The 25,281-nt window shown below is 36.5% G+C and overlaps 2 protein-coding genes across 2 annotated transcripts in view; both read left to right on the top strand.

Moving 5' to 3' along the window:
* The first annotated feature begins 6 nt into the window (after positions 1 to 6).
* Positions 7 to 6,063, top strand: LOC133425112 (ribosome biogenesis protein SLX9 homolog). The gene is made up of 5 exons (XM_061715791.1): positions 7 to 232; positions 1,331 to 1,499; positions 3,577 to 3,645; positions 5,696 to 5,870; positions 5,969 to 6,063. Exons 1-5 carry the CDS (start codon positions 17 to 19, stop codon positions 6,036 to 6,038), a joined length of 699 nt encoding a protein of 232 aa, XP_061571775.1. The 5' UTR covers positions 7 to 16; the 3' UTR covers positions 6,039 to 6,063.
* A 2,001-nt stretch (positions 6,064 to 8,064) lies between these two features.
* Positions 8,065 to 25,281, top strand: part of LOC133425110 (double-stranded RNA-specific editase 1-like) — a 32,438-nt gene continuing 15,221 nt past the window's right edge. The window contains exons 1-2 of the mRNA XM_061715790.1: positions 8,065 to 8,228; positions 8,333 to 8,409. Coding sequence (XP_061571774.1) covers positions 8,065 to 8,228; positions 8,333 to 8,409 — 241 coding nt within the window. The remainder of the gene's footprint in view (positions 8,229 to 8,332; positions 8,410 to 25,281) is intronic.

Raw genomic sequence — 25,281 nt, 5'->3', positions numbered from 1 at the left:
CGTGGTTTGGGTAAACATGGTGGGGAAGATCACTCGTGTCCGCCAGAAGCTGCACCAGGAGGCGGTGAGGCTGCAGAGACCTCCGGCCGGGGACCGGGGCGCCGCGGCGGCGAGTGGCCGCCCAGGGGGCGCTCTGGCCGGGGAGCCGCGGCTAGAGGAGCCGCCGCCCGCTCCGGAGCTCCGGAGGTCGGGACCTGGTCCGGGTCCGGGTCCTGGGGAGCCGCCGCAACAGGTCTGGATGATACTGATGACTCTTATTCTGAAAGCACCTAAACACCTAGAAAACATGTGTAATTATGGAGAAAGATAGTTATTTAATCAATAATGTGAACATAAAGTGAGCTGTTTAACAACAATGACTTGTATTTCACTTTGGGTATCAATATAAGTTACTCAATAAAGTAAGATGTATCCATCTATGTATATATGTATATATACATAAATGATAAGACATTATGGAAGAATTAATTGTTACAGTCTCTCCAGAGAGAAAACAGAACCTGAAGCAAAAAAGGCGACTGACCTTTGTAGAAAAGTAAAGTGTTTGAAGTTTAGATCTTAACCTTGTGCTGTGTTTGGGTCAAGGGAGGGAGAAGAAGGGAGAAAAGAAGGAAGGAAGTAGGAAAGGGAGGAAAGAAGGAAGAAAAGATGGAAGGAATGGAGAAAAGGAAAGAAAGAAGGAAGGAAAAGCAAAGAAGGTAATAAAGGAACGGATGACGAAAGGGAGGTAGGAAGAAAAATGAGTAAAGGATGGTAAAAAAGGAGGAAAAGAGGAAAGGAAGAAGGAAGGAGAGAGCAGGAGGAAAGAAGGATAGAAGAATTGGGTCATTTTGACCCAAAGACGTTTGACGTTGATGACGTTTTTGTGTAAAACTGATTTATGGTTCTGTGTTAAATCCACGCACAACGTACGTGAAGGAAGGAAGGAAGATATGAGCCTGAAAGAAAGAACGAAAGAAAGATATGAGCAAGAAAGAAAGAAAGAAAGAAATGAGCCAGAAAGAAACATTCCCCTTGATGATGTTTTTGTATTGGTATTTTTTTTATCGTTATGGGGATAAATGCCAGAAATTATTGTGATACATCGCTAACCCTAGTTCTGATCCAGTGAGCAGGAGAGGAACCTCCTTCAGAACATCTGAGTCTCTGATGTGACATTATAGAGAAGAATCAAGGGTTTTACAGTCTGATAAAGAACCAGGGACGTGTTCAGGATCTGCTCCATGTTTTTATATCATCTGAGCTGGACTGTTTAATGTCTGAAAACATTCAATTAAGAGAATGTCAACTCTTTTAAAACCACGTGTTCCCCGTCCCCGTCCCCGTCCAGGACCAGGTCCAGGTCCGGCAGGGTTCTTCTGGTTCTTGTGATACCGTCCAGGCCCGGCAGGGCGGCTTCCCCTCCAGGATCTTCTCCGGTACCAAGATCTCCCCGGAGGTTCTGGTCCAGAAACTGATCCACCAGGAACCTGCAGAGGAGCCGCCGTCCCCCAGGAGAGGTAGGAAAGTTAGGAGAGGTAGGAGGGGGGGGGGGACCCGGGGACGGGTCGGTAACCGGGCAACAGAAACATCTTCCAGCCGTCTGACGGATGCAGGTTCATGTCTGTGTAGTTTTAGATTTAAAAATAAGGGAAATGTTCTCCCGCTGTCCCCCCAGTCCAACCCAGGACCAGTATCTTACAGTTTATGACAGATTTAAGATAAATCTAAAATAACTACCAGTCAACCATTTACAAACTACAATAATGATCAGAATCTGATAGTTGTACTTTTGTTGACACTGAGATGCTGTGAACGTTACTACCGTATGTTTGTAATTCCTATAATAGAACCTAGACCAGCGGTCATCAACCCAAAATGTTTTAGATCCATATTGGACCAAAAACACAAAAAACTAATATGTCTGGAGCCGCAAAAAATGAAAAGTCTTGTATCAGAATTAGAATGAAGGAACACATGCTGCATGTTTCTATATTAGTTAGAACTGGGGGGAGGTTTGTTTTTTCATGATGCACTTTGAGAAAAAAGAGGAAATTTCAAGATTAAAGTTGAAATGTCGAGAAAAAAGTTGAAATGTCGAAGAAATGTTGAGATGAAAAAAAGGAAAAAAAGAAGAAAAAGGAAAAAAAGAGGAAAAAAAAGAAAAAAAGAAGAAGAAAAAACAAGAAAAAAAGGGAAAAAAAGAAAAAAAAGTTCCAACATTTGTGAAAAAGCTCCATGAGCCACCAGGGCGGCGCTAGAGAGCCGTGGGTTGCCGACCCCCACCCCAGACGGACCAGCAGCCGGTCCCGGAGGACGAGAGAGACGGCAGCTCAGTTTCCCGGTGTCAGGAGCAGAAATGAAGAGTGAAATGAATAATTGCATGTGTTGGTGCTGAAGCTGCAGCTCCGTAATCACATCTCCATTTCCTGTGAGTGTCAGCGGGAAGACGATGCCGCCCCTGGGACCCCGTCCACTAAACTAACCCCCTCCATCACCACTAACCCCCCAGGACAGATCAGGTTCCCCCTCCACCACCAGCATGTCCAGTCAGCAGCAGATCTGCTGTTCTCTTCCTGCAAACACCACGAAACCAGCTGATCAGAGCTGATAACAGAAAACAACATCTTCCTGTCACTTCCCAGCACATTTTCACTTTTTTATCTGATCTTAATTCAACTAGACACATCTTTATTTACCCTTCTGTCCAACATCTGCTCATCAATTTAATGTTATATTTAGATTCAAAACTCTGGAATGACTTGAATGTGTCGCTACACTACAAAAACTCACAATCTTAACAAGAATTTTTGTCTTATTTCTAGTTAAAATGTCTCGTTTTTTGGTCAAAAAAATCTCATTACACTTAAAACAAAACTCATCACTGGAAAAAACAACAATTTTCACCTGTTTCAAGTAGATTTTCACTTAAAATAAGTAGAAAAATCCGCCAGTGGAACAACAGATTTTTCTACTTATTTCAAGTGAAAATCTACTTGAAACAGGTGAAAATTGTTGTTTTTTCCAGTGATGAGTCTTGTTTTAAGTATGACATTTTTTTGACTAGAAATAGTCAACATTATCTTTTACCTCCTTCAGAAAGTTATTATTATTATTATTATTCTTTTTTATTGTGCACTTCGAGAAAAAAGTTGAAATGTCGAGAAAAAAGTTGAAATTTTGCCTTTTTTTCCTCAACATTTCAACTTTACTCACGTAATTTTGACTTTTTTTTTTCTCAACTTTTTGACTTTTTTCTCCAAATTGTCATCCGTCTGCATCGTCTCTCTCTCCACTTGTCATGTTAAGATGCTCCGGGCTCGGGCTGCCGTTGCCATGGAGACGGTGCCCGTTGCTATGCTAGTGTGCACTGCATTGTGGGTAATGTAGTGTGAAGTCGTCGCCTCGTCCAGTATTTTAAATGTGGTGAAATGTATTCCGTAATAATTGGACGTAAACAGTGAAGCTGAAACTCCCATAATCTGAACAGTTCAAGTTCCAGTTCCTGATCTGCAGAATGAACAAGTTAAAGTTCTTTATCTGTAAATACGTAGGTTTCAGTCCAACGTTCTGACAGAAATAAACTCTCTCCTGCAGGTCCGGACCAGAGGAAACTGAAGACCAAGAGGGTGAAGCTGAGTGAGAAGAGACAGATCTGGATGAAGAGTGAGTTAACACTGGGAATGAGCTGCTACTCCAGACCTGGGGGGTTGGTTCAGGTGTCAGGGTCTGGACACTAGTGGTCTGTAGAGGACCGTAAATGTAATTTAAAAACAAAAAAAATAACACACTTTCCAATAAACGTAATTTAAAAAAGAAAAAAAAAAGACAAATTACGCAATAAAAAAAAAACACTTTCCAATAAACGTAATTTAAAAAAGAAAAAAAAAAAGACAAATTACGCAATTAAAAAAAAAACACTTTCCAATAAACGTAATTTTAAAAAAGAAAAAAAAAAGACAAATTACGCAATAAAAAAAACACTTTCCAATAAACGTAATTTAAAAAGAAACACTTTCCAATCAAAGTAATTTAAAAAAAATACAAACTACGCAATTAAAAAAAAAAAAAAAAAAAACACTTTCCAACAAATGTAATTGGAAAAAACAAAAATAAATTACGCAATAAAAAAAAACTTTCCAATAAACGTAATTTATAAAAAATAAATAAATTACAAATTACGCAATTTAAAAAAAAAAAAAAAAAAAAAAAAAAAAAACACGTTCCAATAAACGTGATTTAAAAAAAATAATTACAAACTACCCAATTAAAAAAAAAAAAAAAAAAACACTTTCCAATAAATGTAATAAAAAGTGTTATAAAATAACACAAAATAGTTGTTGTCAAACACAGATAGTCGTATTCTTTTTTTGATTCAAAGAAAAAAAAAATATAACAATGCTGCTAAAAAGAGACAGAGAGAAAAGAAAACCCACGTAACTTAACAATTATCATCATATTTCTTCATCAAACTGGCTTTTATTATTCTTTTAAATGTAATGTTTGATTTGCATTCTTTGGCTTCTGTATCCAGATTGTTCCATAAACTGAAACCTTTTACAGAAACACAACGTTCCATTAATTTTGTCCTGATTTTTTTTTAAAGATCTCTGTTCCTTTTAAGTTCTACTTATTTCCATCCTCTGGTCTGGAAGCTGCAGGTCCGGGGTGATCTGCCCCCCCCCCCCGGTCTGTAATTATAACTGCTCCATCCTCTGGTCTGGATGCTGCAGGATTCTGCAGGATTCTGCAGGTCCGTGGGTCCGTGGTGGGTCGGTCTAACCCCCCCCCCCCGGTCTGTAATTATAACTGCTCCATCCTCTCCGGTAATTTGGCGTCAGTGTAACGTTATCCGTCTGCTGAGCCAATCAATGCCCGGTAACTGGAGCCGCCGCCGGGAGGATAATTAGGTGCTAATGGCTGCTGGAACCCGAGACCGGCTCCACAGAGGAACCGGACCGGGATCAGAGCTGAATTAGAGCTGAATTACAGCTGAATTAGAGCAACGTCTCACTTCCTGGACGTTCACTGGGTGATTATCCTGGATCAGCCATATTGGAACAAAAACACAAAAAATGAAAAGTCTTGTATCAGCCTTAGAATGAAGACAACACATGCTGCATGTATCTATATTTGTTAGAACGAGAGTCGAAATGTTGAGAAAAAAAGTCGAAATGTTGAGAAAAAAAGTCAAAATCTCGAGATTAATGTTGATTAATTTCGAGAAAAAAGTCGAAATGTTGAGAAAAAATTTGAAATGTTGAGAAAAAAGTTTAAATGTCGAGAAAAAAAGTCAAAATGTGGAGAAAAAAAGTCGAAATGTCGAGAAAAAAAGTCAATGTCGAGAAAAAGAGTTGAAATGTCGAGGAAAAAAGTTGAAAAAATAATAATAATAACAATAAATTTAATTTATAACGCACTTTCCATTCGGAGAAAAAAGTGAAAATCTCGAGAAAAAAGTCAAAATCTCGAGATTAATGTTGATTAATTTCGAGAAAAAAGTCAAAATCTCGAGAAAAAAGTCGAAACGTCGAGAAAAAAGTCAAAATGTTGAGAAAAAAGTCGAAATGTCGAGATTAATGTTGATTAATTTCGAGAAAAAAGTCAAAATTTCGAGAAAAAAGTTGAAATGTCGAGAAAAAAAAGGAAAGGAAAACGGAAGACTGTTAAAAAGTCTTAAATGTATTTCCTGGTCTGACCTCTCCCTCTCCCCCAGAGATGACGTCCATCCGGGAGTCCCGGGTGCAGCAGGCGGCGGCGGCGCGGCGTCAGGCCACGCCGGTGGTTGGAGACCTGCAGCCGCTGGCCGACGCCCTGCCGGAGCTCAGCCAGCTGCTGGGGGCCCCGGGGGGGGCCCGGGGGGCCCGCAAGAGGGGCCGCAAGGACCGCGTGTAAGTCCGCCGTACCTCCGGGGTCGTATCAGGGTACCAGGGTCCTCCAGGGTCCCTGGTCCCCCCCCTGCTGCTGCTAACGTCTGTTTTCCCCCCAGGCCGGAGAGGAAGCCCCCCCCCACCGACTTCAGCCAGATGAAACGCTCCCAGAAGCAGCAGCTCTTGTGAGTGCCGCCCTCCTCTGATCTGACCCCCCCATGACCCGTCTATGCAATTCAGAATCGCATAGGCCTGTGTTGAAAAAATCGATTTCCCAATTCTAAATCGATTCTCATATTAATTCCTAAAAATCGATTCATATGTCTAAAGATCGATTTATTTTTATTTTTTTATTTATTTATTTATTTTATTTTATTTATTTATTTTTTTTTTTAATTTCAAATCAAATCAAATCAAACTTTATTTTTAAAGCACCTTTCATACAAAAAAAATGTAACACAAAGTGCTTTTCATAAAACATAAACATAAAATGTATTAGTGCCCCCCCCCCCCCCCCCCCCCTCCCCCTCCCCGCACACACACAGATAGACACACGCAGACACATGGTGCAGACATGGCTAGGCACAGAGGATCCAGGTGAGGAAACGGTAACAGGGAGCCGTCCACGCCAGGAGGTCTCATAGCCCGCAGCTAGAAGGGGGGGGGGGGGCCCACAGAGACCATCCCGGCCCGGACGGATAGAGAAGTCCACACCACAGCGGTGAAGCCGTGGTGCAGAACTCCACCACCATCCAGGCCAGAACCATCCCCAGGACGACCCCCCTGCAGGCCAGAGTCACTCCCAGCATGGAGGCTCCCCATGAGGAAACACTGGAGATAAAAGCTACAAGAAAACAGGATAAAATACACTAATAGAGTTTAAAAAGTATAACATAACGTAAAATCCTAAAAGTATGTCTAAAAAGCAAGACATTAAAAACTAAAGGACTAAGACAGTAAAATGTATAAAATAGACCATAAATAACGACTAAAATATTTAGATAAAACATTAAGATAAAACAATGAGAATAAATTATGATAATAAAAAAGGATAAACTAACTATAAAACAGAGTAGTAAGATCCAATCCAATTTATTTATGTATTTGTTTTTTTTCATCATTACATTACAACTTTTGGTTATTTTTTTGTTTATGCCCAAAAAAGGAATGTTTTGTTGGACACGAGAATAACTGGTGCCATGTTTTTACCTTTAAATATGTTTAAAGGTATGAAAACATTAAAGTGTTAGGTTATAATTGCATAAATTGTCTATATTTCATTACTTTATATACTGTCTTGGGGTTACATTTGCAAAAAATGCTAAAAACCAAATGCTCAAAAATTAAAAACCAAAATAGACCAAAAATGGAACAAATAAAAAACGATGTTTGTGTTTCAGTTCTATCAGCATTCTGGGAGCTGATTGGTCCTTACAGCATCATTAGCTGCAATACTTGCTGTTGAATCTCAATATAATACTAGTAGTAATATTTTGCAGAACTACAGTCATATCATTCATGCAGCAGCTCAAAAAACGGTTTTAATAACACAAACCCAAATCAATATCGGAATCAAATCGAATCAAATCTTGATAATCGATTCAGAATCTTAAGAATCGGCATCGAATCGATTCTTGACATTTGAATCGATCCCCAGCCCTAAAATCGCAGGCTGGCGGCGTCTTTGAGCTCATTGGCAAGATGGAGAAGACCTTGGAGAAGTTGGAAGCTCGGCTTGGCGGGAATTGATCACAAATTCGTCTGTTTGGAGTCGCCATTGATGAACCAGAGACTTAAGGCAGACGGAAAATTACTGAGTCTGCCTGTTTCCTTTCTTTCAATATAATTGTTGATTCTATAATCTGACCTTGACAGAGCGGTTTGGCCGATCGCTCCAGTCACAATCTCCCTGGTGGAATGTAAACAAGATGACTCTGCCCCCACTAGCCCTCCCCTCTCAGGAACATCTGTGGACCTGTTTTCAGAACTGACCGAGCCGCCTGATAACATCAAGGACATTGGCTGAGGAGCAGCTCTGAGCGAAGTTTACGGACTTACCGCTCACACACACACACTTGCTGATAACGACCTCCCTCAACTCAACGCCTTCCCGGCTATAAGTCTTGTGATGATGATGTTAAATTTGTCATGTGCTTTCTGTGCTGAGGTGTTTTTTTTTGCACTTTCTAACTGTGTACTTATACACAGTGTGAAGATGCCTTTTTTTCTGAATCTGAATCTGTCTCCGTCCCCCAGAGAGTCGGAGTGCAGCCGGTTCCAGGAGGCTGTGAAGACTCTGTCCTGCAGGGCCGACCCGCTGGTTCTGATCGGGGAGACGCTGAGGAGGAGGATGGAGGAAGAGGAGGAGGGGGGGCCCAGGTAGACCTGGTCCAGGTAGAACCGGGTCGGACCTGGACCCGGCCCAGCCCTGACCCAGGTCCAGGACCTCAGAACTCTTGGACTTGCTGCTTGTTTCTGCTCAGATCCAGAACAATAAACGAACCTTCAGGTCCCATCGTCCCCCCTTCCTTTGGTTCTGGTCCCGCCCTGGTCCGGGGAGGTAAGACGACCCGGTTCTGACCGGGTCTTTCCTGTGGTTCTGGTCCCGCTGAGCCGGCGGGCCGCTGCTATGGACCCGGGTCGTCTTACCTCCGCCATTAAGACTCATCAATAATGGATCTGAGTGTCGGATTAAAGTCATCAGAGCAACCGCTCATTAAGCTCTGCAGAACCGGGAATTTAGCTCCTATAATGTAATAAATTCACCCTATAATGTAATAATTTCATCCTATAATGTCATAATTTCACCCTATAATGTAATAATTTCATCCTATAATGTAATAATTTCATCCTATAATGTAATAATTTCACCCTATAATGTAATAATTTCATCCTATAATGTAATAATTTCACCCTATAATGTAATAAATTCACCCTATAATGTAATAAATTCACCCTATAATGTAATAAATTCACCCTATAATGCAATAAATTCACCCTATAATGCAATAAATTCACCCTATAATGCAATAAATTCACCCTATAATGCAATAAATTCACCCTATAATGCAATAATTTCACCCTATAATGTAATAAATTCACCCTATAATGTAATAATTTCACCCTATAATGCAATAAATTCACCCTATAATGTCATAATTTCACCCTATAATGCAATAATTTCACCCTATAATGCAATAATTTCACCCTATAATGTAATAATTACCTAATAAATGTAATAAAATCCAATAATGTAATAATTTCCTGAAAATGTAATAAAATTTGCACTTAACTCAATCAAAAATGTAATAAAACCCAATAATGTAATAACTTCACCACTAATGTAATAAAATATCCTGACTGATATTGTAATAACATTTTTACAGATAATGTAATACCTTATTACGTTATTGGGAATTTATTACATGGAACTCAAAGTCTGTAATTTAACCCAATAATCATTCTGGTGTTTCAAATCCAGTGTATAAAACATTCTTAGATACTTAAAACACAAACTGTAGAACTCTGGACTGAAAATAAACATATATATTACATTATCTGTCAAGTATTACATTATCAGTTTTGGAAGAAAAAAAAAGACCCACCTGAAAATGTAATAAATTCCCAATAATGTAATAAGGTTTTACATTATCAGTAAAAATGTTATTACAATATCAGTCAGGATATTTTATTACATTATTGGATTTTATTACATTTTCAAATGAGTTAACTGCAAACTTTATTACATTTTCATAAAATTATTACATTATAGGAAATTATTACATTATAGGAAGAAATTATTACATTATAGGAAGAAATTATTACATTATAGGGAATAATTACATTATAGGAGCTACAGGTTTGGTGGACCTGGAACCAGAACCAGCCCGGTAAACGAGCCCAGACTTCAGGTCTGAGCTGAAACCAGAACCGGACCTGAGATTCTGCAGCCGTGAATCATGTCTGATGGTTCTGGTCGGGAAGTCGTGGCCCAGAATAATGTTTAATGAACTGAAATGAGCTGCTGTTATTATGAAGTATTTAGTATTTGGTTTCAGGTCGTTATTTTGGTATTTCATGGAGTTGAATCAGCATTTAGCAGCGGTGAGTCGAATATTGAATATTATGTTTCCATAAATGTTGTTTTTAGGCCTCAATGCCACAAATAAATTTACTGGAATTAAATGATATTTCTGTGGTAAAATAACGAGTATTTAATGACTGAATTACACGTGAACATGATGTAACTGGAGGTGGAACAACAACGGCTTCACTCTCGGTTAAAATGAGCCGTAAAACATGAAGAAGAGAAGAAGCTGCAGTTTCCTGAAATTCATCATTTATACTGAATATATTTGTAGTTTTGTCCTTTTTATGTCAGAAAACGATGCTGAACCGTTAACAACCTGCAGTAAGAACCAGGTACAGACCAATAGGATCCAGATCCAGTTTCATACAAACCCCAAAAAATAAATGTACCTAATGTATTTATAATGATATGGAAAAAAAATTTAATTGTTTTAACACAATTTTTTTTTTTCAATATATAATTAAGACTTCAATTTAAAAAAAATCTATTTTTTTGTGTTGTTTTTGTATTATTTCAAATGTCAGGCTTTAAAGGGTTAACTTCCGAATTAAAATATTGAACTTTACAGCAGAAATAAACTCGTTTCCATTCTGGTATAAAAATGAACAAATATAAAGTTTAATTATTTATCTTTTTAATCATCTTTTAATAATCTTTTGTACTTTATGTCCCATAAAACTTGTTGCATGTTTTATTCCAACTTCCATCCGTCCAATCAGCGCGTCCGCCGCAGAAAAGAACAATTAAAGCCAGAATGTTAAGGAAATATAATGAACTATGTTAGTTACGTTTGACATACCCATCGTCATGAAAGGTTTAAACATTGTTTGTTGTTGAATGGGATTAACTGAATTGTAACTCGGGAACTAAAAAGGAATGTGTGTCTGTGTCACCGGCAGATATTTTATTTTATTTTAGTTTTTAGTTTACTTTGTTGTTATTTTTTAATTTACTTTTTTTGTAAATTGATTTCTTGGGAAAAAGGGGCAGATTAAATAAGATTCTTCTTCTTTCTGCTCCTTTCATTCAGAAATTAGGAACGTTTGTGATTATATGAAATATTTTGTTGTTTATTTTATCAATGAATGAAATGAATGTCCAATCAGAGGACAGTGTTGCTGCTCAGTGGAGCTGCAGCACCTGTATCATCAGCATCATCATCAGCATCATCAGCATCACCTGCATCACCTGCATCAGGACCCGCGGGACGGACCCACGCATGCGCAGTAAGTACCCGGCTCTGCTGCGTGGAAGTGGACCGGACTGGACCGAGTCGGGCGGGTTGGACTATCTTCATTATATGCTTCATTAATTAGATGTTGGTGAGTTTCTCTCAGAAATGTAATTGTATCATCTTAAACTTATTAACACCAGCAAGTGCAGAGATTTATGGGAATAAATGTGTCATTAGAATAAAGAAAACGCGCGTGAAAGTCGCGCAGAGACGAGACGGATCCTCCAATTAGATGTTACATCTCTGGTTTAAGGTAAAATACTTAAAAATACCTAAATACTGGGACTTCTAACCGTTTATTGGACCCAGAGTGAGTTTTGAAAAGATTGTTTTGTCTCGACGGACTTTTATGAATTATTCTGCACATATTTAGTGATTTTTATGTGACTAAATATGCAGGTTTCTTCCTCCTAAAGGGGAGTTTTTACTTCCCACTGTTTGGATTAAGGTTTTTCTCCCACTAGGGAGTTTTTACCTGCCAGTTTTTATGTAATAATTGATCATGGTGTCTCTGGAAAGATGCTAGAGACAATTTCTGTTGGAATAGACGATGTTGGTGAGTTTCTCTCAGAAATGTAATTTTATCATCTTAAACTATTTAATACCAGCAAGTACAGAGATTTATTTATGGGAATAAATGTGTCATTAGAATAAAGAAAACGCGCGTGAACGTCGCTCCTCGCGGGGACGCGCAGAGACGAGACGGATCCTCCACTTAGATGTTACATCTCTGGTTTAAATACTTAAATACTGGGACATCTAACCGTTTATTAGACCAAAACTGAGTTTTTTAAAGGATTGTTTGTCGTGAGAGAATTTTCTGAATTATTCTGCTCATATTTAGTGATTTATGTCACTAAATATCAAGGTAAGGTAAGTTTATTTGTGTAGCACAATTCAACACAAGGTAATTCAAAGTGCTTTACATCAACATTAAAAGCAGCAAGACATAATTAAACAGTAAATAACAAATAGAATGATAAGAAAAGAGGTAAAATAATAAAAAGTACAGGTTGTTAAAAAGTAAGAGCAGGTTCATCTCATTCTTAAAATGGCAAGAATTACGTTTCTATACAGTCAAAACCTACAAAGACCGGGTCAAATACAGGATTACTAAAGTAATCTGTAACAATTCATACGGTGAATTAAACCAATTTGACCATTCTCTGCCACAATGTCTGCATTCAGGGCTTATCCATGTAGGTTTCTTCCTCCTAAATGAATTTTTCTTCCCACTGTTTGGTTTAAGATTTTTCTCCCACTAGGGGAGTTTTTACCTGCCAGTTTTTATGTAATAATTGCTCGGGGGTTTACGTTCATGTTCTGGTTCTGGAAAGATCTTAGAGACAATTTCTGTTGGAATAGACGCTATAGAAATACAATTGAATTGAATTGGGGAAAAAAAGTCAGAAATCAAACTGTAAAACCGGGTTTATTATATTATTTATTATAAAGATCAGTGTTCTCGTCTCGTTTCTAAGAACAGGTGTTGTGCCAAAAAGTGATTCCTGCCAGAATCTGATTGCGGCCGCGGGAGCGCGCACAGCAGCCCGTTGAGGGATAACAGCCCATTGAGCGCGGATTAAACGGTCATAATATGCAGATACACACACCTGTACGTCCGCAATTATAGCAAAGGTGTGTGTCTTAGAAAGTGTAACGTTTGTTGTTACGTAATTATCACATTCACAGCTGTGCCCAATCAATCAATTTTTGGCAGGTGAAAATGCCTATTTTGTGTTGTAATGCTCCTTTAAAAGAATTTCAAGATGTCCTGTGAGCTCTAGTATTTATATATGAAGCTCACAGGATGAGATCAAGTCATATTTAGGCAGAAACAACTTTTCATCAACTGCATTTGGCCTTCAATCAATTTTTGGCAGGTGAAACTGTCCGTTTTTTTAATAGTAGGCATAAACAATAATATTAGATGTAAAAAGCACATCCAAACATGGGAGGAAATACTACGTAGGGCCCAGATCAGATTAAAAAAAAATGCAGACATTTTGCAAAAGTGATCAATTCTTTATTGAAAACACACCCATAAATCACATTCATTATAGTCTAATTCCCAAAGACAGGGCTAAACAAACGCATCAGACATACCAAGCACATAGAGACATGTCTATCACGTCATTGTCACGGCTGATTTCGCTACAAACTACACTTCTTTTGGGCACAGTTGTGATAATTACGTAACAACAAACGTTACACTTTCTAAGACACATACCTTTGCTATAATTGCGGACGTACAGGTGTGTGTATCTGCATATTATGACCGTTTAATCCACTCAACGGGCTGCTGTGCGCGCTCCCGCGGCCGCAATCAGATTCTGGCAGGAATCACTTTTTGGAACAACACCTGTTCGGGTCATGGTGTTTAAGAGTCCGTTTCTGGTTTCTGGTCTTTTCCCGTCGGTTTGGCCACTTGGATTTAAAATAAATGAATAAATATAAACTAATAACGAGGGGCAAAATTCGAAGAAAATCGTGTCTCATGTTGTTAAAAAGAAATTGGCAATTTGAACTTTTAAAAACCGAAGTTTATGGAAAAAATACATTTTGAAATGATAAATAAATGATACCGAATAAACTGTCAGATTAAAATAAAGAGTTTAACTGAATAAAGCTGCATATTTAGAAGACGGAAAACTCAGTGTCTGATGTGATAGAAGGAGAAGTAATCAAAACCTTCAGGTTTAAAAACTATAATTAACATGAATTAACATAATTAACATTATAAGCTCAGACATTTGCAATAAAACAAACAGAATAATTGTTGCTGATAGATAAAAAGAGGAACTTTTGGTCTCATTAACGTACACATTTGTAAGAAAAATATAAAACATTTATTAAACCGTCATTTTCTAATTACGTGGTAAAATCAGCCGCTCCTAAATTCCATGTGCGCTCATATTTCAGTCTTTACGGTACATGAATGAAAGCGGCTCAGAAACAGAAATATAAGAATACTGAGTTTGAGATAATGCAGATATTCTTTTTCATTTGTTTCATTACCTTGATTACACCCAAACTTCCACCATAATATTTACACATTCTTATAAAAGAAAAGGATGAGACAGATTTTTCTTTTTTTTAAGTTCAGGTTCTGTGTTGCAGAGACTATAAAATTTAATTCTTCCATAATTTCACCCCATACCTCACTCAGGACTACACTCACTAAAAAAATGCTCAATTTAAAAAAAATTAAAGGTGTAAACTTCAAACATTTTACTTCAACACACAACTACAACCACTAATGATTGTAGTCCTGAAGAGGCATGTGAGGGTTTAGGTGAATTATGGAGAAATATATTTTTACATTCTCTTTTACACAGAATCTGAAGTAAAAAAAAAAAGAAGAAAAAATTGTTTAATCCTTTTCTTTTATAGTAAGAATATGTAAATATTACGGTGGAAGTTTGGGTGTAATCAAGGTAATGAAAGAAATATATGATAAAAATATATCTGCATTATCTCAAACTCTTATACCGTATTTCTGTTTTTATGCCGCGTTCCATTTACCTCGGAAATCGGAACTGGGAACTAAACGCATTCATTCATGTACCGTAAAAGCTGAAATAGGAGCGCACATTGAAATTTAGGAGGTTCCGGTGGTTCTGGTTGTGGTTGTGGTTCTGGTTCTGGTGGTCCCGGTGGTTCTGGTCCGTGTGATCAGCTCAGACCGGTTCTGGTTCTGACCCAGATGAAAGTCGCCTCAGATTTGAACCAGTAAACTCCTAGGGTTTGATTCTTATGTCATTTGTGTTTAATTTATGTGTTTTTTGTTATTTATTTGCACAATTGTTATATTTAATTTCTATATTTTGTATTTAATTATCTAATTAATGTGTTTTCCTAATATTTGTGGGTGTGGTCTGTGGCTGAATTACTACTTATTAATTTATATAAAACATTCAAGATTTAACTTCAAAGTCAAAGTCATCTTTATTGTCAATTTTTCATAAAATACACAAACATCAAAAGTACTTTTCCCTCTTGTCTGACATAAAATAATATAAAAATAGTAGTGCAATAGATTAGATTCAATTAAATAGTTAAAATACTATATTCTATATAGTTGTTCAGCTGTTTGAGGTGAAAGTTCACCTGGGTAACACTTTTAAATTCTCTGCTCTTTAAGTGCAAAAAATATAATATTTCCAAAAGTTAAATTGAGATAAAGAGAAGTTTTTTCTATGGTTTTTGTTTTCTTCTTTTTAATTCTTTTTATTGAATTTACTTAGATGCATCTCAACATGTCGGGAGATTCACTTCAACACTTTTATAACTAATAAACCTGTAAAAATCAAAGTAAAAATGATGCTCATCATACAGAATCTAATCACATTAGAACAATGTAGGCTGAATAAAATGTAAAAGAAATATAAGAAAGAAAAAAAAAGAACATACAATAACAACAAAATTAAATTAAATTAGAAAGTGGGAGACGGGACAAAGGATGGTTTTTTGTGCGGTAAGGTTGGACATTTTAACCTGGAGGTCAGTAGAGGTCAGTAGAGGTTAATGAAGGTCAACTCACTCACAATCCCGAGTGTAAATCAGGAACGAGGCTGCTGCTTATGTCTTTCCCTGCTGGCGTTGACACTCGTCTGCAGAGGTCGGTTCCTCGGGGACGAGGAGCAGCAGATACTGACTGTGTTTCCAGCATCAATAACCCTTTTAAAACCGGAATATTAGCAATAACCAGAATTTTGACTGCATGTAAACGTAGTCACTGTTGACCTGAGGGTGTTTTAAAGAGAACTAACACATTTAGAAGAACAGATATGTACAGAGCTGCTGCAGAAAAACAGACTCTTATTACTGGAAATCAGAAGTAGTTTTAAAATCAATCTGAAAAAGATGATTTTAGAAAGACGTGTGTAAAATATCTGACTAATATCTGACTTCTTGGTTTCTTGTTAAGCTTTTATTTTAGTTGTTTTTTGGTTTCATAAGCCTCAGGTATGGAGTTGGTGTGAAAACAGGTTTTAACAATTAATTTGATTTGATTTTGTACATGCAAAAGACAATTAAAGGGAAGATAAGAAAACAAACCAACAAAACAAAGAATTTCATACTTTAACACCTAATGTCTTCATTTAAATGTGCAAAAAGGAGTAGGAAGAAGTTTAAACTTATTTAATCCTACCCCCGTTCACTAATCATTTATTAACAAGTATTTATAGCTAACTATACTATAATTATACTCACACACTTACCTAAACATACACATAGTTGAGTATTTCTATATATTTGTACACACATGCCCATATAAATATACTTATTTACACCATACTATCTCTATATTAACTCCAAACCAATCTTTTACAGTTGTAATTAGCAGTCGACACTGCGGTAAATTATTTTAATATTGTAGTTTTTTCCGTGTTACTCCCATGTATAATTCTATACTTTATTGTTATTCTGTATGTTTTTATTCTGTATATAACTGTGTCCTGTGTGAGGAGCCCAGGAAGAAAAGCCATTACTGCCACAACGGAGTGATGGATCCGAATAAATAATAGAATAAAATAGAATAGAATAGAATAAACGTTATTAATCCCACAGAGGAGAAATTTGCTTGTGCAGCAGCAAACATACACACTCTCAACAGATTTACAAAATACACACGAAGTATGAAAGGTATAAAAAAAGTATATCCTAAAAAGAAAAAAGAAAAATAACCAATAAATAGCTAAATAATTAAAAAAAAGGGCAATATAAAAAATGAGCAATGTACAAAAGAAATACTAAACAGAAATACTAAACCTAAAAAACGAATTATATATTCATGTGCAAAGAGACAAAAATACCAGTGATGCATTTAGAGAGAGAAGGTTAAAGCAGGTTATTGCACTGGAGTGACAGTTGGTAATAACTTTATAATAATAAAGTCTGATGGCTGACGGGATGAAGATCCTGCGGTTCCTTCTCTAGCGGGCGGAGCTGCTGAATAATAAATAACAATAATAAACAGATAAAGGTCACGTCAAGGTCGTGTTCATCCTCCTGCTGGGACCTGGACTCTGACCCGGGACTCGTGGATTTCCTGGTCGTCTGAGATCCTGCAGGTCCCAGTGGAGGATCTGGTTGAAGCTCCTCCACCTCCATCAGGACGGTGTTCTGGTTCTGGTGTGACCAACGACACCCAGGGGACTCGTTCAGCCGAGCAGATCCACCGATGACGGTCCGGCTGGTCCAGCAGAACAATGACTACGTTTCCAGCATCATAACCCTTTTTAAAACCCAAATATTAGCAATAACCCGGTTGATTACGGCCATGTAAACACCAATTTTGACTTTGAATAACCTGAATTTGCTCATATTCTGGTTTTTAAAAACCCCAATATGATCCCTGGGTTACTCCTTTTCTAACCCGAATATTTGGTCATGTAAACACCAAACCCAGGAGTCAGCAACTCTAAATGTTTTAGATCCATATTGGACCAAAAACACAAAAAACTAATATGTCTGGAGCCGCAAAAAATGAAAAGTCTTGTATCAGAATTAGAATGAAGAAACACATGCTGCATGTTTCTATATTAGTTATAACTGGGGGAAGATTTTTGTTTCATTATGCACTTTGAGAAAAAAGTTGAAATGTCAAAAGAAAGTCGAAATGTCGAGATTAATGTTGAAGTACAATCTCAAGAAAAAAGTCGAAATTTTGAGAAAAAAAGTCTAGATTAAAAAGGAAAGGAAAAAGGAAGAAAAAAGGAAAAAAAGAAGAAAAAAAGTAAAACATTTTTGAAAAAGCTCCAGAAGCCACTAGGGCGGATCTAGAGCCGTGGGTTGCCGAGCCCTGCACTAACAGAATATCCCCATCAAACGGAACAGGAATTAGTTTTCTGCACATGCTCTGTTCACAAGGAATCCTGGTCTTTTGAGTCCAGGAAGTTCTTATAAACACGGAGAAACAAGACCAGGAGGAGACTAATCACTTCATAAATGTAATGAAGGATATGAACATTTCTGCATTTGTAGACGGTAGAAAGTACCGGGATAGAAGATTTACAAAAAGGTGAGAGAAAAGTTGTGTGAAGCAGGATTTGTTTTGAATTTGGATACAGGAAGAAGAAGCGGAAATGATGGGAATTGCGTCATTCCTCTTTGTTCTCTTTTTCCTATTTATTCCTCTTTTTTTCATTTTTTTCCTCTTTTTTTCTCTTTTTTCATCTTTTTTCCCTGTTTTTTCCTCTTTCTTTTTTTCTCCTTTTTTTCTTTTTTTCCCATCTTTTCTTCCTATTTTTTTCCTCTTTCTTTTTTTCATTTTTTTGATAGCCAAATTTAAAAGAAGGTGAGAGAAAAGTTGAAGCAGGATTTGTTTTGAATTTGGATACAGGAAGAAGAAGCGGAAATGACGGGAATTGCGTCATTCCTCTTTTTTCTCTTTTTTCCTATTTATTCCTCTTTTTTTCATTTTTTTTCTCTTTTTTTCATCTTTTTTCCCTATTTTTTCCTCTTTCTTTTTTTTCATTTTTTTCTTTTTTTCATATTTTTTTCCTCTTTTTTCCTTTTTTTTCTATTTTTTTCCATCTTTTTTCCCCTCTTTTTCCTCTTTATCTTTTTTCAGCTTTTTTTCATTTTTTTCACCTTCTCTTTTTTCATTTTCTTTCCTCTTTTTTCATATTTTTTTCCTCTTTTTTTCTCTTTTTTCCTCTTTTCTTCCTATTTTTTTCCTCTTTCTTTTTTTCATTTTTTTGATAGCCAAATTTACAAGAAGTTGAGAGAAAAGTTGGTGAAGCAGCATTTGTTTTGGATTTGGATACAGGAAGAAGAAGCGGAAATGACGGGAATTGCGTCATTCCTCTTTTTTCTCTTTTTTCCTATTTATTCCTCTTTTTTTCATTTTTTTTCTCTTTTTTTCATCTTTTTTCCCTATTTTTTCCTCTTTCTTTTTTTTCATTTTTTTCTTTTTTTCATATTTTTTTCCTCTTTTTTCCTTTTTTTTCTATTTTTTTCCATCTTTTCTCCCCTCTTTTTCCTCTTTATCTTTTTTCAGCTTTTTTTCATTTTTTTCACCTTCTCTTTTTTCATTTTCTTTCCTCTTTTTTCATATTTTTTTCCTCTTTTTTTCTCTTTTTTCCTCTTTTCTTCCTATTTTTTTCCTCTTTCTTTTTTTCATTTTTTTGATAGCCAAATTTACAAGAAGTTGAGAGAAAAGTTGGTGAAGCAGCATTTGTTTTGGATTTGGATACAGGAAGAAGAAGCGGAAATGACGGTAATTGCGTCATGATGTTCTCCGTGCGTCGCTGGTTTTGATCCAGATAAATGATTAATCACCATGTAAACAGGGATAACCCTGTTAGCTCACGCATGGAAACAGATTATTCCCAATGTTTCAGTAACCGGAATATTGACCTTAACCTGAATTTTGACTGATGGAAACGTAGTCAATGACGTCCAAACTGTGTGGAAACGGTTCCTCAACCCTTAAAGGAGTGATGTGCAACATCTGCTTCACTAAAACCAGTGCTGATGTCGTTCCCTCTCAGCGTTGTGTTAACCACCAGGTCCTGCAGGGTTAATGACCTACTGCTCCGTCTGGGCGACGTCCTGCATCCATGAGGAAGTGAGGGGAACTGAGGATCTCCAACATTTTATTGGGTTTATTTTATTTAATTTTTTTATTTTTTCTTTCTTTATTTTTTCTTCTCCCTTGTCTGCCTATATATTAATGGTTAATACCAAGTTTAGTAAAACGTATTACCATTTGACAGTGAAAAGAACCAAGCAAAAAACAAAAAGTGAGAATACTCTCTATGAATGAAAGGTAAAAAAGAATCATAATGTTCCACTCTGAACCGTCGCAACTTCTGCAGGAAGTTTAGTCGTTGCAAACCTTTTTTACACATTAAATCTGTGTTAGAGTCCCATCATGACGGTTTCCTGTCAATCACTGTCCCTAGATATTTGTATTAATTTACAACCTTTGGACCCCGTTGATAACTGTCTGCTGTTGTCCCTCCTTTTGTTCTAAAATCAGAAATAATTTGTTTTATAAGGTCCAGTTTGGATGTCTAACCTAACCCAAATACAGGCGACGTAAAAATAGATATAATCATAGGTTTACAAAACATTTTTAGACATTTTATGAATTAACAAAATAAACAAAAATACAAGCGTGCATATGAGATTAAAATGAATGTTAGTGATGGTGAGTTTGTTGTGTCACATGACCAAAGTATTTCTGTCCTTAGAGTCCGATTAAACATCGTTTAACTTGGAATCTTTAACGTCTCTAAGATCTAAACTTGCTCTTTTTACAAGCTGGATTATTGTTTGATGGAATTCTGACGTCACACTACCGGTGTAATACTGGTACTATACTGGTATTAATACTAGTATTAATACTGGTATTAATACTGGTACTATACTGGTATTAATACCAGTATTAATACCAGTATTAATACTAGTATTAATACCAGTATTAATACCAGTATTAATACTAGTATTAATACTGGTATTAATACTGGTATTAATACTGGTATTAATACCAGTATAGTACCAGTATTAATACCAGTATTAATACTAGTATTAATACCAGTATTAATACCAGTATTAATACTGGTATTAATACTGGTATTAATACCAGTATAGTACCAGTATTAATACCAGTATTAATACTAGTATTAATACCAGTATTAATACCAGTATTAATACTAGTATTAAACCAGTATCATTGATACTGGTTTAATACCAGTATTAATACTGGTTTAATACTGGTTTTATTACTGGTATAATGTGATGTAAATGTCAACACTTACTGACCTGAATCGTATCTTTTATGGTATTTGTATTAAAGCAAAGCTACTTTTTATCATGTACTTGCTGTAATTGTACAAACACTGTCCAGTAATACTAAACAGATACAGATACTAATCAGATTGTTGGTTAAATCCAGTTTGATGCTGTTTTATTTCTTATTTCAGGTTAAAACTCGCTGAAATCTTCCCTGAAACTGAAGCAGAAAAAGCCAGGTTGGTTTTTCCACTTCCCTCTCTTTCCTCTTCATCGTAACGTTAACGTCTCTGTGGATCGTTTTACAAACTAATTTCATCTCAGCATTTTAATTGATGTAATACATAAACTGCTGCACGTCAGACCGGACTAAGTGAGATGGAAAATGTCGTCTTGATTAAACCAACAATGCTGAGAGCAGCAAGAACTGTAGTGAGCAGACTGGTGGTTTCTCTAAGAACATTAATGTCCTTTAACTATGTTCTGACTACCAGAATCATAAAAATGAATCATCATCCTTACCAAATCATCATTTATGCCTTAAAAGATTGTGCTTTCTTTGTTTGGATCTGCAGGATCTCTGCCTTGTTGGCATATATATTTATATTAGTATTAGGGCCAGGCAGGAGAAAAATAAAAATAATATTTTAGAGGAGGAAGATTTTTTTTTCATTATGCACTTCGAGAAAAAAGTCAAAATGTCGAGAAAAAAGTCAAAATGTTGAGAAAAAAAGTCGAAATGTTGAGAAAAAATTCGAGATTAATGTTGAAGTACAATTTCGAGAAAAAAGTCGAAATTTCGTGAAAAAAGTCGAAATGTCAAGAAAAAAAGTCGAAATGTTGAGAAAAAATTCGAGATTAATGTTGAAGTACAATTTCGAGAAAAAAGTCGAAATGTCGAGAAAAAAAGTCGAAATGTCGAGAAAAAAAGTCGAAATTTCGTGAAAAAAGTCGAAATTTCGACTTTATTCATAAAATTTCGACTTTATTCTTGAAAATTTATTTCAACATTAATCTCGACATTTCAACTTTTTTTTTCTCGACATTTCGACTTTTTTCTCGAAGTGCATAATAAAAAAAACATCTTCCCCTCTCAAATATTTTGTCTCCTGCCTGGCCCTGATACTCTTCCGTATATTAATGGTTAACACCAAGTTTGGTAAAACTTAAAGCATGTAATCTGGCAGAGAACTCATTACACAAAAGAGAAGATTAAAGGAGGAGTATTAACCTGTGATGGGATATGTGTGTCGTCATGGCAACATGTAGCGATGGAAACACCTGAACCAACATTAAACCAAAAATGCAGAGAGCAGCAAGAACTGTAGCCTCGGTGAGCAGACTGGTGGTTTCTCCAAGAACATTAATGTCCTTTAACAATGTTCTGACTACCAGAATCATAAGAATGAATCACCATTCCTACATCATCATGTATGCCCTAAAAAGATTATGCTTCCTTTGTTTGGATCTGCCGGCATTATGGATTACTCAGGCGTCTCGATGCAGAATGACGATGAAACAAAGGAAGCATAATGATTTTAAAACATAAAACATGATTCATTGTTAGGATTGGAGTAAACAGAAACACCTTTAAGGTCAGTGTTGATCTCTTGGAGCAGATTACCATCAGTTTGCAGACTCAGCTGGACCAAAGCTACCGTATTTTCTGGACTATAAGCCTCTACTTTTTTCATAGGTTTTGAACCGTGCAGCTTATACAAAGGTTCTATTCTGTGGATTTTTCTTCCACCGCTCGGGGCGCTCTAACCGGAATTAGAATCAAAACTAAGACAAAATAAATGCAAAGCAGAATACACTACTTCTTCTTTAGCAGATAGAAGTAGAAGCAGATTTCAAACAGATAAATAGATAAATAAATAGCGGTTATTTTCTCTTGGTTCTGTCCCGTTTTAACCAGCAAAGTTGCTGCCGTGTTAAAAGACACAGTTACACTGCAAAAACTCAAAATCTTACCAGGAATATTTGTCTTATTTCTAGTTAAAATGTCTAAGTTTTTAGTCAAAAAATCTCATTACACTTAAAACAAGAGTCATTACAGGAAAAATAATTTGTTATTTGAGAATTTTCACCTGTTTCAAGTAAATTTTCACTTGAAATAAGTAGAAAAATCTGCCAGTGGAACAAGATTTATCTTCTTATTACAAGCAAAAAAATCTTGTTCCACTGGCAGATTTTTCTACTTATTTCAAGTGAAAATCTACTTGAAACAGGTGAAAATTGTTGTTTTTTCCAGTGATGAGTCTTGTTTTAAGTGTAATGAATTTTTTTTTTACTAAAAATGAGACATTTTAACTAGGACAAATATTCTTGTTAAGATTTTGACTTTTGGAGTGTAGGAAAGATCTATTTAGGTACAAACATGTACATCATTTACAGTCCAAACTCCTTCTGTACATGTAGTAAATATCTAATCTAACAACATGAATATCTGCGGCTTTCATAACTTTTTTTTTTAAATAGAGCGGATGCGGCTTGTATGCCGGTGCGGCTTATAGTCCAGAAAATACGGTATATGTTGCTGCTCTCACCAGTTTGGGTTTAATCAAGAATTTTCCATCCCAAAGTTCACCGTCGTATTGATCTGTGTGTTTTCTGCAGGAGGAGGAAACGCCCGGCCGACCCGGAGACACCAGAGACGGGTCGTCTTTGAGGGGAAGGAGAACCATGAGTGAGTCTTCATGTCCAAACTAAACCTCTGTAGCTCATCTGGTACCAAACCCTGGTTATTATTACAGTATTGATCCTGACCCGATACACCAATACCACCTTAACTGGGCCTGAAGGTCCCTCCGTCCACCGCTGCATTCAAGGCCTGCTGGTTAAAAAAGGATTAAATATGAGGGTTTTTTCAGCTGTTGCATGAATTATATGACTGTAGTTCTGCAACATATGAATACTAGTATTATGTTGAGATTCAACAGCAAGTATTGCAGCTAATGATGCTGTAAGGACCAATCAGCTCCCAGAATGCTGATAGAACTGAAACAGAAACATCGTGTAGAATTACCAAACAGATCCAGGAGGAAACAGAGACGGATGAAATCAGTTTTCCCATTTATGAGAATTTGGTTTTTAGCATTTTATGCAAATGTAACCCCCAAGACAGTATATAAAGCAAAGCAATATAGACAATTTATGCAATTATAACTGAAAACTTTAATGTTTTCATACCTTTAAACATATTTAAAGGCAAAAACATGGCACCAGTTATTCTCCTGTCCAACAAAACATTCGTTTTTTGGGCATAAACAAAAATACCAAAATTTGAAATTGTAATGATGAAAAAAAATCGATCTTTAGACATACAAATTCGATTTTTTTCAACACAGACCTAGTAAAGACATAAATGCAGTTGATGTTTGTCACCTGGTTTCATCTACACAGCAGCGCTGCCTGATAGAGGTTCCTAATAAAAGCGAGTCTAGAGAGAAAAGTAGCGGCCCGAGTACAGAACCCTGCGGAACACCACAACTCAACTATTCAACCAGTCAAACGCTAAGGACTCATAGCAACTATGTTTTTTTAATGTGTTTTTCACATATTAGGATTGTTTTGTGTCCTGAGCACCAGAAGGAGTAACCTATCAAGACAAATAACATTTAGGGAAAGTTTTACTCAACTTTTATCCGTGTTGAGTCTTTGTTGTCGAGATTATATTTCGTCCTTGACGCCTCTTTCAGACCTTCACTGCTTCCTTTGGTTGCAAGTGAACAAGTCGGCGTTTCGTCAGAACGACTCGCTGCTGCTCTTCTGTAACGTTTGTATAAAGGTCGGAGGTCGTGACATAAGTACAGCGCCCCCAACAGGTCAGCGTTTGGGTTCATTCGGTTGCTAATCAGAGAAATCAGCTGCATTTCTACATAAAGAGCGTTCGTCCTCAGTGGTTTAACCTGCAACAGCATCAAATAGTTTCTTGTAGGTTTTGAAATATGAATATGAACCATTAATGTTGAATTCTACGGAAGAGTATTAGGGCCAGGCAGGAGAAAAATAATGTTTTAGAGGAGGAAGATTTTTTTTTTATTATGCACTTTGAGAAAAAAGTCGAAATGTCGAGAAAAAAGTCAAAATGTAGAGAAAAATGTTGAAATGTCGAGAATGTTGAAGTGCAATTTCGAGAAAAAAGTCGAAATGTTGAGAAAAAGGTGAAATTTCGTGAATAAAGTTGAAATGTTGAGAATAAAGTTTAAATTTTGAAAAAAAAAGAAATTTCGAGATTAATGTTGAAGTACAATTTCGAGAAAAAAGTTGAAATGTCGAGAAAAAAGTTAAAATGTCGAAAATAATGTTGAAATGTCGAGAATGTTGAAGTACAATTTCGAGAAAAAAGTCAAAATGTT

Source organism: Cololabis saira, chromosome 24 (assembly GCF_033807715.1).
Source record: "Cololabis saira isolate AMF1-May2022 chromosome 24, fColSai1.1, whole genome shotgun sequence".
Lineage (NCBI taxonomy): Eukaryota > Metazoa > Chordata > Actinopteri > Beloniformes > Belonidae > Cololabis > Cololabis saira.
Note: the sequence above shows the minus strand (reverse complement) of the source record. Positions and strands in the feature narration are given on the sequence as shown.

Excerpts from the sequence above, each read along its gene's own strand:
- LOC133425112 (XM_061715791.1), top strand. The coding sequence starts at position 17 with ATGGTGGGGAAGATCACTCGTGTCCGCCAGAAGCTGCACCAGGAGGCG. Across the intron at positions 233-1,330 it reads CTGGGGAGCCGCCGCAACAG|GACCAGGTCCAGGTCCGGCA; the intron begins GTCTGGATGATA and ends GTCCCCGTCCAG. Across the intron at positions 1,500-3,576 it reads GCCGCCGTCCCCCAGGAGAG|GTCCGGACCAGAGGAAACTG; the intron begins GTAGGAAAGTTA and ends TCTCTCCTGCAG.